The sequence below is a fragment of the Oryx dammah genome, unplaced genomic scaffold, assembly GCF_014754425.2.
Source record: "Oryx dammah isolate SB20612 unplaced genomic scaffold, SCBI_Odam_1.1 HiC_scaffold_16, whole genome shotgun sequence".
NCBI lineage: Eukaryota > Metazoa > Chordata > Mammalia > Artiodactyla > Bovidae > Oryx > Oryx dammah.
The window spans coordinates 43809829-43827538 of NW_024070200.1; the positions used below are offsets into that span (position 1 = coordinate 43809829).

The 17710-nt window shown below is 49.6% G+C and overlaps 1 protein-coding gene across 1 annotated transcript in view; it reads left to right on the top strand.

Annotated features, from left to right (window-relative positions):
• Positions 1–17710, top strand: part of RASGRF1 (Ras protein specific guanine nucleotide releasing factor 1) — a 101092-nt gene that overhangs the window by 12996 nt on the left and 70386 nt on the right. The window contains exons 2-3 of the mRNA XM_040257441.1: positions 10747–10853; positions 16483–16630. Coding sequence (XP_040113375.1) covers positions 10747–10853; positions 16483–16630 — 255 coding nt within the window. The remainder of the gene's footprint in view (positions 1–10746; positions 10854–16482; positions 16631–17710) is intronic.

Genomic DNA, 17710 nt, shown 5'->3' on the forward strand with positions numbered 1-17710 from the left:
TGAGTATATATCAATCCCAAACCCCCAATTTATCCCTCCCTCACCTTTCCCTGTTGTAACCGTAAGTTTGTTTTCTACATCTGTGACTCTATTTCTGTTTTGTCCATCCGTCCCTTTCTAGCATTTTTTTTACATAACACATATTTGCAAATAAGCTCTTAGTCACAAATTCTGATAGACATGAATGTTAGGAGGGCACAGTTTGTACCCAGCATGTATATGCACAAGTGTGTGGTTTTTCTAGTAGTTGGCCACTAACTAGTTGTTTTGATGGGGCTTCCCAGGTGGCTCAGTGGTAAAAATTCCTCCTGCCAATGCAGGAAACTCTTCCATGGGTCGGGAAGATCCCCTGGAGGAGAAAATGGCAACCCCCTCCAGTATTCTTGCCTGAGAAATCCCATGGACAGAGGAGCCTGGCAGGCTACTGTCCATGGGGTCAGAAAGAGTCAGACATGACTGAGTGACTGAGCACACAGGTTGTTTAGACCCATCACTTGGACCTGGCAAATGATTCGAGTGGTTTTAAGACCATTAGCAAGCACTTCTATGAACCAGGAGCTTTCACAGCATCATATGTTTTGCACAGCCCTGTGAGATTTTTTATATCCTCCCCTTTTTGTGAAAGAGAAAACAGGTCCACAGAAATGAAGAGATATATTGAAGACACCAAGGATAAATAATATATAATAAATTTAAACCCAAGTGACTCCAAAGCCTAGCATGTGCCACAGCTCCAGAGACCTGGAACACTAGTTTCATGGAATGTTGATCTTCCAAAAAATGAAAAGTGTTCCATGGTGGGATAAGTTCTGGAAGAAGTTCCTTCAGGGACTTCCCTGGTGCTCCAGGGGCTAAGACGCTGCACCTCCAAGGCAGGAGCCTGGATTTCAACCCCTGGTCAGGGAACTCTATCCCACATGCCACAACTAAGAACTGATGCAGCCAAATAAATAAATATTTTTAAACAACATGCATCATTAAACATATTTAAGAGAAGAAGTCCCTTCATTGCACGACTGCTCAGTGCCTTTATGAAGTGACCAGGCCTCCTCTCCCTAAAGAGACATAAGCCTCATTAATGGAAAGCCATAGCCCACACCCTTCCAGACAAATCACCCACCTAAGAAGTAAATGCCACCTGCTTTGTGGCGTTTGCTGTGCATCGATTAATTAGTGATCTAGGCTCCCGTGCCAGACACATGCATTCAGCCACCCATTCAGCAAACGAAGGCCATTCCAAACCATTCCAAACCCAGGCAGGGACACAGTGCCAGGCTCTGGGAACATTCTTGGTCAGGAATCATTTGTTTGAAAGGAGCAGGAGCCCATTCAAAGCAGCTTAAGCAAAAAGGACTGCTCTTGGAATGGTTACTGTGGTAATTAATGGAACTCACGGAGCAAACCTGTGCCCGGGTCTCCAAGGCCTGGACCAGAACCATTTCTCTCTGCCCTGTCATCCCCCACCCCCACTCTAGTTCCATGATCTCCCATCTCCACTTCTCTCTGAGACAGTTCTGCCTCCTCCTTTGTTGTTGGTACTTCGAGTTCAACACACACTGCTCATTAATTTGGTCTCTTCCTGTCATTGTTCCAAATAACTGAAAATTCCTGGATGGATGGCATGCATCTATGATTGCTCCAGGGTGAGGGGCCCCAGGAGAATGTGGGGGGATGAGTAGGGGAAAGAGGTGCTTCTTCTGCAGACACTGCTCCCTATTAGGGGTTCACTGGAACCAACAGGAGGGCTTTGAAAAATATCAGTGCCTGAAGCCTATCCCCTCCCTGTTCCCTGCTCCCACATTCTGGTTTACTGTGCCTAAAAACAGGGCTCGAGCATCAGTGTCGGCTTGGGTTCTCAGGTAGCTCTATTGGGAGGCCCAGATCGGGACTCTGTGCTGTACAGCAAGTCCCCTACATACCAGCTGTCAAGTTGTGAACTTTCAAAGATGTAAACGTGTGTTCACATGTCCAGTCAATGAGTTAGTTCACGTGTCTGGCGTACCTTGTCACGTGCGTGCATCCTCTCCAAACGGTTGTGCTTGTGTGCACTTTGCTGTCTAGTACTATGTAGAGTACAGTAGTGCAGTGTCTTTTCTGCAAGCCCAGGATGTCTGGAAACAAGCGTAAAAGCAGTGGTGATGTAGCTGGTACTACTCTGCTTTTCAAGGTACTGCATTGTTAAGACTAAAACTGTTTTCTTTAATTTTTGTGTTTGTTTTTTATGTATTGCTTGTGGGAAAAGTATTCTACACCTATTACAGTACAGTACTATGTAGCCGATCATGTTAGTTGGGTACTTAGACTAATTTTGTTGGACTCATCAACAAATTGAACTTATGATCGTGCTCTTGGAACAGGATTTGTTTGTATGTAGGGGACTTACTGTGATAGGAAAGACAATAAAAAGTCATTACAAGAGGATAATGGCTTTGATGGAGAAGCATAGGGCCTGGCACAGCTGACAGTCCAGAGGGAGCAGGAAAGAGATCCGTTAAGACCTGAGTGTGAGAAGTGCCCACACCTTGCAGAAAGCACTAGGCATCGCGGGCTTCCATGTTTGTCACTGATTACTACCATGAGATGGACAGTGTCTGGGTTTACAGCGGGGACAAAAAATATAGGCTGAATTCACAAATGAGAAATCACTCAGGTAGAGAGTTAAAGGTGGAGAGACCTTGATTTTGCACGACTGAGACCATTCATGCACAGTTGACCAAGGCAGGTGTCAGTCTCATGCCCACTTGCTAGGAAGCTTCCCCCATGGCTCAGTTGGTAAAGAATCCGCCTGCAATGCAGGAGACCCAGGTTCAATCCCTGGGTCAGGAAGATCCTCTGGACAAGGGAATGGCAACTCAGTCCAGTATTCTTGCCTGGAGAATCCCATGGGTAAAGGAACCTGGCTGGCCTACAGTCCATGGGGTCACAGAGTTGGACACGACTGAGCAACTAACACTTTCACTTTCCACTTGCCAGGGGGAGAGGCAGAGGCTGCCCAGAGTCCCTGGTTCTGAGCTGCACAGCCAAGCATGGACCCCACTGTTGAGACTTCCACCTGCCCCACCTTTTATAGGATGACCAGGGGTCCTGGTGTGCTCAGGACTGTCTTGGTTTTAGCTCCAGAGTCCACTGCTTGCAGAAGCGCCTCAGTTCAGTTCAGTTCAGTCACTCAGTCGTGTCCAACTCTCTGTGACCCCATGGACTGCAGCACACCAGACTTCCCTGTCCATCAGCAACTCCCAGAGCTTGCTCAAATTCATATCCATTGAGTCGGTGATGCCATCCTACCAACTCATCCTCTATTGTCCCCTTCTCCTCCTGCTTTCCCAGCATCAGAGTCTTTTCCAATGAGTCAGTTCTTCTCATCAGGTGGCCAAAGTATTGGAGTTTCAGCCTCAGCATCAGTCCTTCCAGTGAATATTCAGGACTAATTTCTTTCAGGATGGCCTGGTTTGATCTCCTTACATACAGTCCAAGGGATTCTCAAGAGTCTTCTCCAACACCACAGTTCAAAAGCATCAGTTCTTCGGTGCTCAGCTTTCTTTATAGTCCAACTCTCACATCCATACATGACCGCTGGAAAAACCATAGGTTTGACTAGACGGACCTTTGTTGGCAAAGTAATATCTCTGCTTTTTAGTATGCTGTCTAGGTTGGTCATAGCTTTTCTTTCAAAGAGCAAGTGTCTTTTAATTTCATGGCTGCAGTCACCATCTGCAGTGATTTTGGAACCCAAGAAACTAAAGTCTGTCACTGTTTCCATTGTTTCACCCTGTATTTGCCGTGAAGTGATGGGACTGGATGCCATGATCTTAGTTTTTTTAATGTTGAGTTTTAAGCCAATTTCTTCACTCTCTTCTTTCACTTTCATCAAGAGGCTCTTTAGTTCCTCTTCACTTTCAGCAATAAGAGTGGTGTCATCTGCGTATCTGAAGTTATTGATATTTCTCCTAGCAATCCTGATTCCAGCTTGTGCTTCATCCAGCCCAGCATTTCGCATGATGTACTCTGCATATAAGTTAAATAAGCAGGGTGACAATATACAGCCTTTACGTACTCGTCCCAATTTGGAACCAGTCTGTTGTTCCCTGTCCGGTTCTAACTGTTTCTTCTTAACCTGCATACAGATTTCTCAGGAGCGTGGTAAGGTGGTCTGGTATTCCCATCTCTTGAAGAATTTTCCACAGTTTGTTGTGATCTATAGTCCCAGGTCAACTAGGATGTTTGGTCATTGCACCTGTCAGTGGTTTCCCCATGTTCTACATCCTGTGGAGGTACAGAAGCCCTCCCAGCCAGTTAGGATAGGCAGGAGGTGAGGGGGAGGCTAAGCAGAACCAGGGTTGCTGGTCATCCCTAGAAAATATGGATATTGATAGCATTTACCCAGAATGCCCAGAGACACCCCATCTGCCTTCTGGACTATAAGCCTGTGAGATCCTCAGGTGGTCACTGGCGGTGGAGCACTCTCTGGTTCTCTGTGGTGGTTACAGAGCTCCAGGGAGCTTGGCTGGCCCAAACAAGGCCTTGACCCCAAGATCTGGAAAGCAGGCCAGTGGGTCCCCCATTTCTGCCTAGGCCCAGAACCCTGTAGCAGGTCATAATTCTCTGGCATCAAGAAAGTCTGTCCCTAAACACCCAAACCAAGCAGAAAGGAGTTTAGGAAGGGGAGAGTGTGTCAGGGCCTGAGGACGTGTGTCTGGGCTTCCTAGGCAGGGTAGAGAAAGAAAGAGGAGCCCCTAACCCTGGAAGCGGCCAGTCACCAGCCTGAGCAAGAGGCGCGTGAGCAACTCAGGGAAGACAGGGGCTCCATATGTGGGCTGTTTTCTGCAGCTGGTGATGTAGCTGTGATCAGGTGATCTCACTTGCCATGTGGACAGAGGCTGGGAGAAGGGGCAGAGGGACTTGGAGGGGTAGAGAGGAGAGAGGCAGCAAGAGGACACAGGGAGAAAGGGACAGAGAGGTGCAGAGGTTCAAAAGGAGACAAGAGACAGAAAACAATGGAAATAACAAGATGAGGTGACTTCCTTGGTGGTCCAGTGGTTAAGACTTTGCCCTCCAGTGTAGAGGGCATGGGCTCCATCCCTGGTTAGGGAATTAAGATCCTACTGCCTCATGATAGTTCAGTTGCTAAGTCATATCTGACTCTTGGGACCTCATGGACTGTAGCCCCCCAGGCTCCTCTCTCCATGGGATTTCCCAGACAAGAATACTGGAGTGGGTTGCCATTTCCTCCTCCAGGGGATTTTCCCAACCCAGGGATTGAACTAGAGTCTCCTGCATCTCTGGCATTGGCAGGCAGGTTCTTTATCGCTGAGCCGTAGTGCAGCTGAAAAAAAAAAAAAAAAGAACAAGATCAAAGAACCAGAGAGAAGGGGAGATGGTATTTTTCCTACTCCAAGAACCAAGAGGTAAGCTCCTCAGATCAGCCAAGCCAGAGGCAGCCCCACTCCCCATTGAGGATACAGTGATGGGAAACAGCCTCACCTTGGTTCCTGAGGGCCATCATCAGGGCAGAGCTTCAAGCTCAGGCATACCAGGCCAGCCACTGTCAACCTGGCATCCTGTCTCTCGTGCACACTTGTGGGCAGCCCAGCCCAAGCATTGCCATCCAGGGATGGGGGTGGGGTGGGATGATGGCAACCAGCAGAGGATGGGAGGTCAGTCCTGAGCATCCTTTGAGGAGGAACCAGCCTGTTTCTTGCTGTGCGGCAGTGCATCTACCCACGAGATGGGCAGCTGCTGAAGTGGCTCAGGGCTGGACAGTCATCACATTTTTGCTCCCAAGTCCACAGCAACCCATACAGGCCAAGAAGTCACCTATTTTGGGAACTCCTTTGGTGGTCCAGTGGTTAAGACTCCACGCTCCCGATGCAAGGGGCCTGAGTTCCATCCCTCATTCAGGGAACTAGGTCTCACATGCCACAGCTGGAAAAAAAAAATACCGTTGTGCCATAAGGAAGATTTGGCACAGTCAAATAAATAAATTGTTTAGTATCTGGCCTTCTCTGGTTGCTCAGATGGTAAAGAATCTGCCTACAATGCAGGAGACCTAGGTTCGATCACTGGATCGGGAAGATCCCCCTGGAGAAGGGAATGGCAACCCACTTCAGTATTCTTGCCTGGAGAATCCCATGAACAGAGGAGCCTGGTGGGCTATAGTAAACTACAGTCCATGGGCTTACAAAGAGTTGGACACGACTGAACAACTAACACAACAAAGCATCTAAAACAGCCTTCTTTCTTAGCATCTTCCCGGAGCCTCTGGCTCACCCATTCTCTCCCTGCGTGTGGGTTTTGTTCTTTCACAGCAAATTGCACTTCCTCTCTCAGGCTCTGTGTCCCCTCGTGCTTTTCCTTCTGTCTCTCTCTGTGTGCTTCCCTCCACTCTCTCTGTCCACTGTCTCCGTTTCTGTGTATAGTCCCTCTTCCCTCATCTCCCAAGTCCAGCGTCCAGCAAAGTCTCATTTATTTGGCTGCCTGAAGTCAGGTGGGGTGATGACTCAGAATTGCCAGGTGGAAGTTTTACTTTCCCTTAGTGAACACTTTCTACTAGTCAGTCAGGCAACGTGGTTGTACAGGCCAGCTGTCAGTGGAGAGGTTTACAAGCACAGAGGGAATGCTCCAGTCATCGGAAGCGCTTACATTCCAGCCCGGGGCAGCCCCCAGTCCTGGCTCAGCTGGGCCGTTTCCTGGCTGGTGACCTTGGGCAAACCACAGTGCTTGCCTCCACTTCCTCAGGTAAGTGGAGGTGATCCATTTCACACCTGGGGTTGAGGTGATAATGTGTGCTGAGAACCTGGCCTGATGCCCAGGGCCTCCAATTTCCCCTTTATCTACAGCCAAGCGCCACCACCACCCCCAGCTGCCAGCACTGCAGGCCCTTTGGTTTCTGCCCTGAAGATGCTCTGCAAATTCTCCAGAGCTCACCACGGCATCTGTAGCCAGCTTCCTAGGAGATGTAGTGGGTCTTGCCTGCTGTTATGGCCATATGCTCGTCCCTCCAGCCAGCGGGCCACTTCACCTGTATTCTAGCCGGTCGGTTATTCAGGGTCTAGGTGCTATCTCTAAGGAAGAGAGATGCAGGATGCTTGTGGGAGAAAGGTCCCTAGACCTGAACTAGAACAGCGGCAATGGGGACAGATGCCAGGCCACACAGTAGTGGGACGGACAGAGGGGTGAACTGGCAGCTCGCGGTGGAGGGGGTGTGAGGAGCTGGGGAAGGGGCCTCTGGGAGCCCTGTCTGTGGTCTGAGGGACCGAGAACTGAGTATCAGCAGCTGTCGAAAGCCAGAGGACTCTCCTAGAGACTGTCCTATGGAGTGAAGTAAGTCAGGAAGAGAAAAACAAATATCGTATCTTAACGCATGTATGTAGAATCTAGAAAAATGGTACTAATGAAGCTATTTGCAGGGCAGAAATAGGCGGACGCAGAGAATGGGCTTGTGGACACAGGAAGGGACGGACAGGTTGCGATAAATTGAGAGAGTAGCCCTGACATGTATACCCTACATGTGTAAAACAGGCAGCTAGTGGGAAGCCTCTGCATAGCACAGGGAGCTCAACTCTGTGCTCTGTGATGACCTAGGGGGTGGGATGGGGCGGGGTGGGAGGGAGGCCCAAGAGGGAGGGGACATATGTGTACAGATAGCCGATTCATGTTGTTGTACAACAGAAACTAACACAACATTGTAAAGCAATTATATTCCAATAATAAATAAAATTTTAGATGTAAAAAAAAAAGAAAAAGCCAGATGTTTCTGAAGACCAGACTCAAGCTGGGGCTGGGGAGGAGAAGGGAGGCGGCCTTCCCAGCTTCCTTCCTCACGGTCAGCTGTCCAGCCGAGGTGAGGTGGCAGGGGCTTACAGTACACAGGGCGGCAGGTAGCCATCTGCTTATCCGTGAAGCAAGACTGCTTAGAAAGAAGGTTCTCTTTAAAAGTATTTATTATTATGTGGAGGATAATTGCTTTACAATATTGTGTTGGTTTCTGCCATACATCAACATGAATCAGCCATAGGTATACACATGTCCCCTCCCTCTTGCACCTCCCTCCCAGCCCCCCCCCATCCCAGCCCTCTAGCTTGTCACAGAGCACTGGTTTGCGCTCCCTGCGTCATACAGCAAATTCTCATCAACCATCTATTCTACGTACAGTGATGCACATGTTCCAGTGCTACTCTCTCAAACTGTCCCACCCTCTCCTTTCCCTCCTCGTGTCCACAGTCTGTTCTCCAGGTGTGCGTCTCCACTGCTGACCTGCAGAGAGGTTCATTAGCACCGTCTTTCTAGATCCCACATATATGCATTAACATACAATATTTGTTTTCCACTTTCTGTCTTCACTCTGTATAACAGGCTCTAGGTTCATTCACTTCAGTAGAACTGACTCGTGTGTGTTCCTTGATATGGCCGAGTGATATTCCCTTGTGTACATGTAGCACAACTAGAAAGAAGCTTCTGCTGGGAGGGAGGGGCCTCAGCCAAGCCCACCACCTGCTGCAGCTCTGAGTAGCCAGACTCGGGGGCCTCCACTAAGCCCAGCTGGCTCCTGCCCAGGGCGAGCAGCTCCGGGTTCCCCCACGGCTTCGGGGGGAAGGAAACTATGCCTGCCCTGGGAATTGGCCAGGGCCACGGATGAGTCCAGCCAGCTCTGACCGTGCTGAGTTCCCCTGGGGACTCTCTGGGGACCTGGCAGCCCTGCTGAGCCCATGTGGAGCTGAGAGGGCCTTGTTTCTGAGTTAGGACCCTGAGCCTCCCCTGGCCAGAAGTGCCTTCAGGTAGGGACCCTGCCTTTTCCATCCTTCACCCCAGCATCAAGCCCAAGATCTGAGTGGATGGTAGGTGCCCAGGGAAGGTGTTATTCTGGCTCCCTTCCTTTCCAGCTATGGGACCTTGGGCAAGTGGCCTGACTTTTCTGCACCTCACATTCATCTGTGGTCAACAGATCACAAGACCTGTTCCACTTGGTGCACTTGGGAATACACAAGATCACAGGGTTCCCAGAGGCCCCTTCCGCAGCCCCTTCCACCCCCTCCATTGGCATTTCATCATATAGCCAGATCTCGAACCTGGAGCCTATTATACAGAGTGAAGTTAAGTCAGGCGTGTGTGAGCTCTCCACCCTGGGGATATGGGCAGCATGCTGGCTTGTCGCCTGCAGCTGCATGTGCCACCCGCTCCCTTCTCCAGGGAGCGCGGAGTGCCCACCGGAGCCTTCCCAATTCAGTTATGTGTGGCTGCAGCTGACATTTCATTCTACAGCCAGATCTGTTTCCTAGGAAACGAGTGAGAGACATTGACTGTGCAGCGCACACGCACACGCACATGCACACACACACACCCCTGGCTGCCACCAAGAATGGCAACGAACAGAAAGACAGTAATGTCAGCGGAAACAAAAAAATAAGTTTATGCCCTTATGCTGTTGCTCCCTGCTGCCCGGGCTGCAGGGAGGGAGGGACGGGGACAGCACTCCTTGACACAAGACCACATTGTGGCCTGCAGGACATCTTCTGAACACGCAGGTTTGGGGGGCCCCCTCTGCACCTCGCAGCCTCTCTCCTCCAGGGCCAGACCCAGGTGGCCTCTGCAGGTGGGGTCCCGATTCGTTGCTTGTGCACCTTCTCTCTGACCAAGTCTGCTCCTAGCTTCCCTCTCCACCGTGAAGCTGGCACCCTAGACTCCTGTCTGCAGCCAGAAAGACATGATCCTCCAGGCACACACAGTCTGCATGTCCACTCCCACCCTTGACTCCCTGACATCTGCCCTTTATCCTGCCGATGCCTCCTCCAGGCTCTGGCATCCCACCCTCCTAAGGTGCTCAAGCCAGAGACCTGGAAGTGGTCCTTCCGCTCAGTCCCACCATGCAGGCCCCTCCTCCCACCCAGCCTCAGCTCTGGCCATATTCCCACCCCTGGAACATGTCATGCATCCTAGATGTCCATGCTCCTTCCATGTTCTTCCATCGACTGAAGTGAAACCTGGACAAACACCTCATCCTCTGGGAAGGCCTCCTGCTTTTCCTGGGCTGACTCAGCGGGTGACTTTCCCTGGACCCTTTTTTTTTACCTCCATGAGGGTAATGATCATTGCACTGCATTAATGATATCAAACGTGGGCTTACTAGATTTCCGGCATTCTAACAGCTTTACAGGCATTCATTCATAGAATGATATTACACTTGTGTGTCTATTGTTGGCGTCCTTGCTGCCCTGGCAGCTTGGAGAGCAGGCCCCCTGTGTGACCCAGCTCTAAGTCGGCCACCAGCTTCCAACACAGAGCTGGCTTCTGGTGAGCTCTGCTAGGATCTGTTTCTTGCTCTACGGCCAAGACAAGGTAGAATACACAGAATATTTTTGTGGAGTGAATGAAATGAATGCTGCATTGAGTGGGTACCCAGTTGCCAGAGAGGATGCTCTCTTGGTGTGTTTCCTCTGCCTTTCTCCCAGCATACCTGGTGGTTTAAAACTGGCTTTTGTGCAGTCTGTTGGCAAAGAGGGCTTTGTGGGTTTTGCTTCCTTCTTACAATAACCTAAGCATAGGTTCTGTTACATTGTACAAAGCCTGCCTTAATCAGAGTTTGAAACTGCTAAATAGAATGGCATTCAGATGATCATAGATAATGAGTTCATGCCTAGCAGATGTGGCAGCAGAGTGTTTTGCAAAGCAGCCAGATGGATGACAGGAGACGCTGCTGGTTCCCTGCCCATCACCCTGGTAATCAGGGCTGTCTTCTTTTTCTTTGGGCAGCACTATTTCACGGTTAACTTCAGCCACGAGAACCAGAAAGCCTTGGAGCTGAGGACAGAGGATGCCAAGGACTGCGACGAGTGGGTGGCGGCCATCGCTCACGCCAGGTACGCCTCGGCCACCCCAAGGTCCAGGCGGGAGACTGGGCCCCGTCCTGGGAAAACTCAAACCCCGGGAGGGGAAGACATGGAAAGGGAGCATATGGAGGGAACATGAAGCCATAAGAAGGGCGTCTTGACGGGTCCACCCTTATAGACCCAGGGCTCTGATGTGCCTCTTGGGGATGCACAAGGAACCAAGCGCCCCAGAGGAACAGGAGGATGCCCTCCTGCCCCCAACCAGATTAGCTTCTTTTATTATCCCAGGAGAACTGAGTCCAATTTGATTGGATTTAGGGTTTTACTACAGGACTTCCCAGGTGGCTCAGACAGTAAAGAAGCCACCCACAGTGCTGGAGACCCGGGTTCATCCCTGATTCGGGAAGCTCCCCTGGAGAAAGGAATGGCTATCCACTCCAGTATTCTTGCCTGGAGAATCCCATGGACAGAGAAGCCTGGTGGGCTAGAGACCATGGGGTCACAAAGAGTCAGACACAACTGAGTGACTAAGCACAAGGTTTTATGGTCACCAAAAGCTAAGACCACCTGAGTTCTAAACCGGATGCTGCAGGAATGTGCTGGTCCTGTCTTTTCTCTGGGCCTTGGTTTTGTCTATAGACTGAAATTCTCTGTGCTTGGATGTGCAGATTCTTAGCTGGCTCTTTCCCTCCTTCCCATCCATGTGTGCCCCTCTCTGAAGGGATTCATTGGGCCAGCTGGGTAGAAGAGCAGAAGGAGAGTGCATGCAACAGAGAAAACGGGGGCTTCAAACTGAACGGACTCTTCCTACGTTTGGGGGAAATTATGGGCTTGGGGGCTGGGGTGTGGCCCCAGAGCTAACAGTCCCCAGCAGAGCTGAGTACTCTGAGGGAGCATGGACACCCAGACTCACCCTTTCAAGCAGCAGACCTTTCTGGCTCCTCTTGGGAGCAGGGACCAAAGGCCTTATATAGACAAGAGCTCAGCAAATGTCGAGTGCAAGAATGCAAGGATGGATGGACAGAAGTTGGATGTTGAGTGTATGTGTGGGTGGTAAATGATGGATAAGTGGATAAATGAACAATAAATGAAAGATGGATAAGTGGTGAAAGTGAAAGTCGCTCACTTTTACTTTCAAAAAGTCATGTCTGACTCTTTGAGACTCTATGGAATTCTCCAGGCCAGAATACTAAAGTGGGTAGCTGTTCCCTTCTCTAGGGGATTTTCCCAACCCAGGGAACGAACCCAGGTCTCCCACATTGTAGGCGGATTCTTTACCAGCTGAGCCACCAGGGAAGCCCAGATAAGTGATAGAAGTATACGTAAAGGGGACTTCCCTGGTGGTTCGGTGGTTAAGAATCTACCTTGAAGTGCAGGGGACATGGGTTTGATCCCCAGTTGGGGAACTAAGATCTCACACACAGAGGGGCAACTAAGCCTGCGAGCCAAACTAGAGAGTCTGTGTGCCACAGTGAAAGATCCCGAATGACCCAACGAAGATTCCTCCTATCACAACTAAGACCTGACACAGTCAAAGAAATTAAAAAAAAAAAAAAGACTGACAGTAGCAAATGCTGGGAGAGGGGATGTAAAAGTGAAAGGGAAGCCGCTCAGTCATGTCCGACTCTTTGCGACCCCATGGACTGTAGCCTATCAGGCTCCTCCGTCCATGGGATTTTCCAGGCAAGAGTGCTGGAGTAGATTGCCATTTCCTTCTCCAGGGGATCTTTCCAACCCAGGAATTGAACCCAGGTCTCCCGCATTGGAGAGGGGATAGGGTAACTATAAAATCACATGATGCTGGTGGGCGCATAAAAGTGGTTCAACCACTTTGAAAAATTGTTAGGCAGTTCCTTTAAAAGTGAAACATATACCTACTCTGTGACCCGGCAGTTCCACTTCCTAGTATTTATCTCGAGAGAAATAAAAAACATCCACAGAAAGTCTTGCATGCAGATTTCCTTAGCAGCTTTATGCACAATAGCCCCCAAACTAGAAATAGCTGAGGTGTCTATCAACAGGCAGATGTAGGAAAGAACCTTGATACATCCTTGCAATGGAATACCGCTCAACAATAAAAAGGAACCCACTGCAAATATGTGTAACAAAACAGATAGCGAGGGTGTGGAGTGAAAGAGCCAAACACAAGACAGTACATGCTGTCTGATTCCTGTTATCTGAAATTCTAATAACACAGGCAGAACTAAACTGTGGTGACAGAAATCCAAACAGTAGCTACTTCTGGGGTATGGATTGATGAGGAGGGGCACAGGGGAATTCTGGGGTGTTGGGGATTTTCTTTATCTCAATCAGGGCATATGCATTTATCCACCTAAATCAAACTATACATTTACGGTCTGTGCTTCTCATTCCCAAATTCCCCTCAAATTTGTAAAACAAATTATGTCTATTAGCGTGTTTTAGTTCGCTACTGCTGCAGAACAAATGACCACAAACTTAGCAGCTTAAAACCATACCCGTTTCTCTCAGTTCTGTGGTCGGAAGTCTGGACTGAGACTTGGCTGTGGTCTCTGCACAGAGGTCTTGGGCTGAAATCGAGGAGTCAAACTTCTGACCTCAAAGTTCTGGAGATGTCTCTGCTTCCAAGCTCACTCCTATTGTTGGCAAGAGTCAGTTTCTTATAGGAGCGCATCCCTGCTGGCTGGTGGGCAGGGAGGGCTCTCAGCTCCATCCTGTAGCACAGCAGTCTGGCATTCCTTGCCATGTGGTCCCCTCCATCCTTGAGCCAATGGTGATTCACCAAATCATTCTCCAGCCCCAAATCTCTGACCACTCCGTCTGTGACCAGCCAGAAGAAGCTCTCCATTTTAAGAGGTTCATGTGGGGCCTTCTCCAGTGGTCCAGTGGTTAAGACACTGCCTTCTAATGCAAGGGATGTGGGTTTGATTCCTGGTCGGGGAGCTAAGATCTGACATGCCTCAGGGCTGCAACTAAGACCCAGTGCAGCCAAATAAATATTGCATAAATTAGGTGAATAAATAAAATAAAGGCTCATGTGATTAGGTAAGGCCCACCTAGAGAATCTCCCTATCTTAAGGTCAGCTATGCCAAAGAGTGGGTGTCCCAGGTGACTCACTGGTAAAGAATCTGCCTGCCAGTACAGGAGGCATGGTTAGATCCCTGGGTCGGGAAGATCCCCTGGAGAAGGAAATGGCAACCCACTCCAGTATTCTTGCCTGGAGAATCCCATGGACAGAGGAGCCTGGCAGGCTATAATCCATGGGGTTGCAAAGGGTTGGACACGACTGAGTGAGCAACGCATTCACAGAGGAGCACCATCTGATCCTTTTCTGAGGGAAAGGTTTATTTTCAAAGAGAATGGGAAGAGAGGTTGGAAGAAGAAAAAGGAGAGACCAGAAGTCCCAAACCAATGCTGACGCCTCAATTCTTGCCAAGGCCACACTGGACTTGGACACAGGCTTTTTTGCTTTGGGCCAGCACACTTAAGGGGAAGATAAAAACTAGCCGCTGAGGCTACAGTTAGGTTGTCTAAGAGATGTGGTCATTTTGGCCCATGAGATACCTGCAGAGAGACAGTGAGCTGTCCCTGGCTGGTGTCGACCCAGAAGTCATGGCCGTCCAGAAGCTCTTCAAGTCAGATGCTATGCGGATGGACAACCATAGCACAGACTGAAGGGCTGAGGGAAGCCAGCAGGGTCCAGTCTGGCACTGAGCGTGCAGGTCTAGATGTGTTCGTAGAGCCATCTTTAATTTGTGGACCAGGCTGCCTGGCCCTTGGGCTTCCATGGTGGCCTGGCGGGCTACAGTCCGTGAGACCACAGAAAAGTCGGAGAGGACTGAGCGACTAACACTTTCACTTTGACACAACATAGTAGAAACAAGATATGTACAAAAATAAGCACATAGTATAGGAACAGGGACAGACACAATGTACTCTGCCACTGTATGCATAGTAGTCTAGTATTACGGGATGTCTCTGGGCTATGTGTCTGTACAGCAATGTATAAAATGTAACACCAAGTGTGGCTTGTGATCTGGAGCTCAGTAAGGAGAACTAGATGGAAACCGGACGGCCACGTGGAGAGCGCAGACCTGACTCTTCAGGAACTTGGTGCGATTCCAGCTCCAGCTTCGATGCTCAGTACCTAACTATCATTCAGAGGGGCAAGTCACTTCCCCTCTCTGGGCCTCTGTTTCTTTGTTTATAAAATGAGACAGTTGGCCTTTTGTGATTCCTGAGTTTCCTCCCAGCTCTGAGAATCTGTGAGTCTATAAAGACAGTGCTGCACAGAAGTGCAGATGGACCTAGAGTGTGTCATACAGAGTCAAGTAAGTTAGAAAGAGAAAAACAAATTTCATATAATATCATTTATATGTGGAATCTGGAAAAATGGTCAGATGAACTTATTTGCAAAGCAGAAATAGAGTCACAGATATAGAGAACAAACTTATGAACACCAAAGGGGCAGGAGCAGGGGGAGGAACTGGGCGATTGGGATAGACATGTATACACTACTATGTATGAAACAGATGACTAACGAGAACCTGCTGGACAGCACAGGGAACTCGACTTAGTGCTCTGCAGTGACCTAAAAGGGAAGGAACTCCAAAAAAGAGGGGATATATGTATACATATGGATGAATCACTTTGCTGTACAGCAGAAACTAACACAACTCGGTAAAGCAGTTATACTCCAATAAAACATTTTTTTAAAACAGAAAACTGGGGGAGGAGGAGGCAAGGGAGGCAGGCAGCGAAGACAGGGGAAGGGAAAAAAGGGAGGCAAAAACAGACCAAACCGTCCTGCCAGTAAGACTCCAGATCCCAGTTTTGAAGCACCACTAAGAACAAACTGATGAAGGCTCTGAATTTTCACACTGGTGGAGCAAGGAGGAGAGACCAGTGGTGTGAAAACGGAGTCCTTCCTGTTCTCGATTGCATTTCCTTTGCAAGTCAAGATAATTAAGCCTCTTGGGAAGTTGGGAAAACATTAACACCTGATATTCTAGTTTAAATTCATTATAAGAGATGTACCGAAGCTTTATTTTAACCAAAGAGTTCTCTCTTGTAGCTTGTCATTTACCTCTAGAAGGGGATGGGGGAGCAAGCATGGAGCTTTGATTTGAGGATCAAGTGTTTTCCTCTAGGCACGGGCTCCAGGTCCTCTGCCCACCCTCTGCCCCTGCCACCCCCCTGAGGAGAAGCTGCCAGCTTTTCCCGCCACCCCTCCCCGCCCCTTCAGAGCACCGCTGGGCAGAGCCTCCTTCTCTGACACCATCAAGGGACCGGTCTCCACTGCCCACTGCCTCCATCACATAGCCCCTCTCCTAGAGCAAAGCTGTTTCCCTGCCCTCAGCTTCCTGGGATCCTCATCTCCATCCTGACAGCTTGTAATGAAGCAATTATTGTCCCATTTTGCCATGAGGGTCTCCCCCATAAGTTCTCAGGGACTTAAAGAACTTGTGTGAAGTGGCTTCTGAGTTTGTGACAAAAGCCACTGTCTCTAAGCAGGCACACCACTGACCAGCTGCATCCAGGGAACCTGGAAGGTCATGTCAGTAGATTCCAGACTGAACAGTGTACCCTCAATATAAGTGGGAAGTCATTGGTGACCCCAGAGAGGCAGCCGGCTCCTGTGGGTGCAGTGCCCTACCTGACCTCTCCCTCTGTCTGCAGCTACCGGACCCTGGCCACGGAGCACGAGGCGCTGATGCAAAAATACCTGCACCTGCTGCAGATCGTGGAGACCGAGAAGACGGTGGCCAAGCAGCTGCGGCAGCAGATTGAGGACGGGGAGGTGGAGATCGAGCGACTGAAAGCAGAGGTGACCGCAACCCCAGGAGCAGAGGAGGCTGGCCAGGGATCCCGGCCTCCAGCCTCACACCTGTGCTCCCCAGGTTCAGGGAGACACAGGGTGGGCAGGAGGGATCCACTCACAGCAATAGCTGTGCCAGCCCCAAACTTAAAATCAGTGATGCTGGCCGAGTGGAAAGGTCGGGTGGTCAGATCTGGGTTCAAAGCTCACCTCTGCATTGTAACAGCTGCAACCTGAAGCAAGTCCCCCAGTCTCTCTGCACCTCTATGTTGTTGTTTAGTTGCTAAGTTGTGTCCAACTCTTTGTGATCCCATGGACTGCAGCATACCAGGCTTCCCCGTCCTTCACTATCTCCCGGAGTTTGCTCAAACTCATGTCCTTTGAGACAATGTTGCCATCCAACCATCTCATCCTCTGTCCTCCACTTCTCTTCCTGCCTTCAATCTTTCCCAGCATCAGGATCTTTTCCAGTGAGTCAGCTCTTTATATCAGGTGGCCAAAGTATTGGAGTTTCAGCTTCAGCATCAGTCCTTCCAATGAATATTCAGGGTTGATTTCCTTTAGGATTGACTGGTTTGATCTCCTTGCTGCCCAAGAGACTCTCAAGAGTCTTCTCCAGCACCACAGTTCGAAAGCATCAATTCTTCAGCTCTCAACCTTCTTTCTGAAGAATAGGCTTTTTATCGCTAGCTGACAAGGTTGTGAAGATCAAGTGACATCACTGATTGGCAACCTCCTGGTTACTCTGCTGACAACCACATGGACTAAGGGGGCGGGTGTGGGGCCAGAGCACGGCTGGTAAGTCCTCAGAGCGTGGGCTCAGGCTCAGCTCCAAGACAATCCTTTCCTTCTGCCTGCCATGGCCATCTGGAGGCTGATTAAGTCTTCTAAAACTTCTAGAACTAGTCTTCTAGTCTTGCTAGGTTAAGTCTTCTAGACCTTCACTACTCAAAGTGTGATATGGCCCATCAGAAATGCAGAACCTGGGGTCCCACCCAGATATCCCCAGTCAGAACCTGCACTTTAACAGCATCCCAGCAATTCTCATTTACCTGAGAGATGCTGACTCTCAGCCCTTAGATGCCCCTC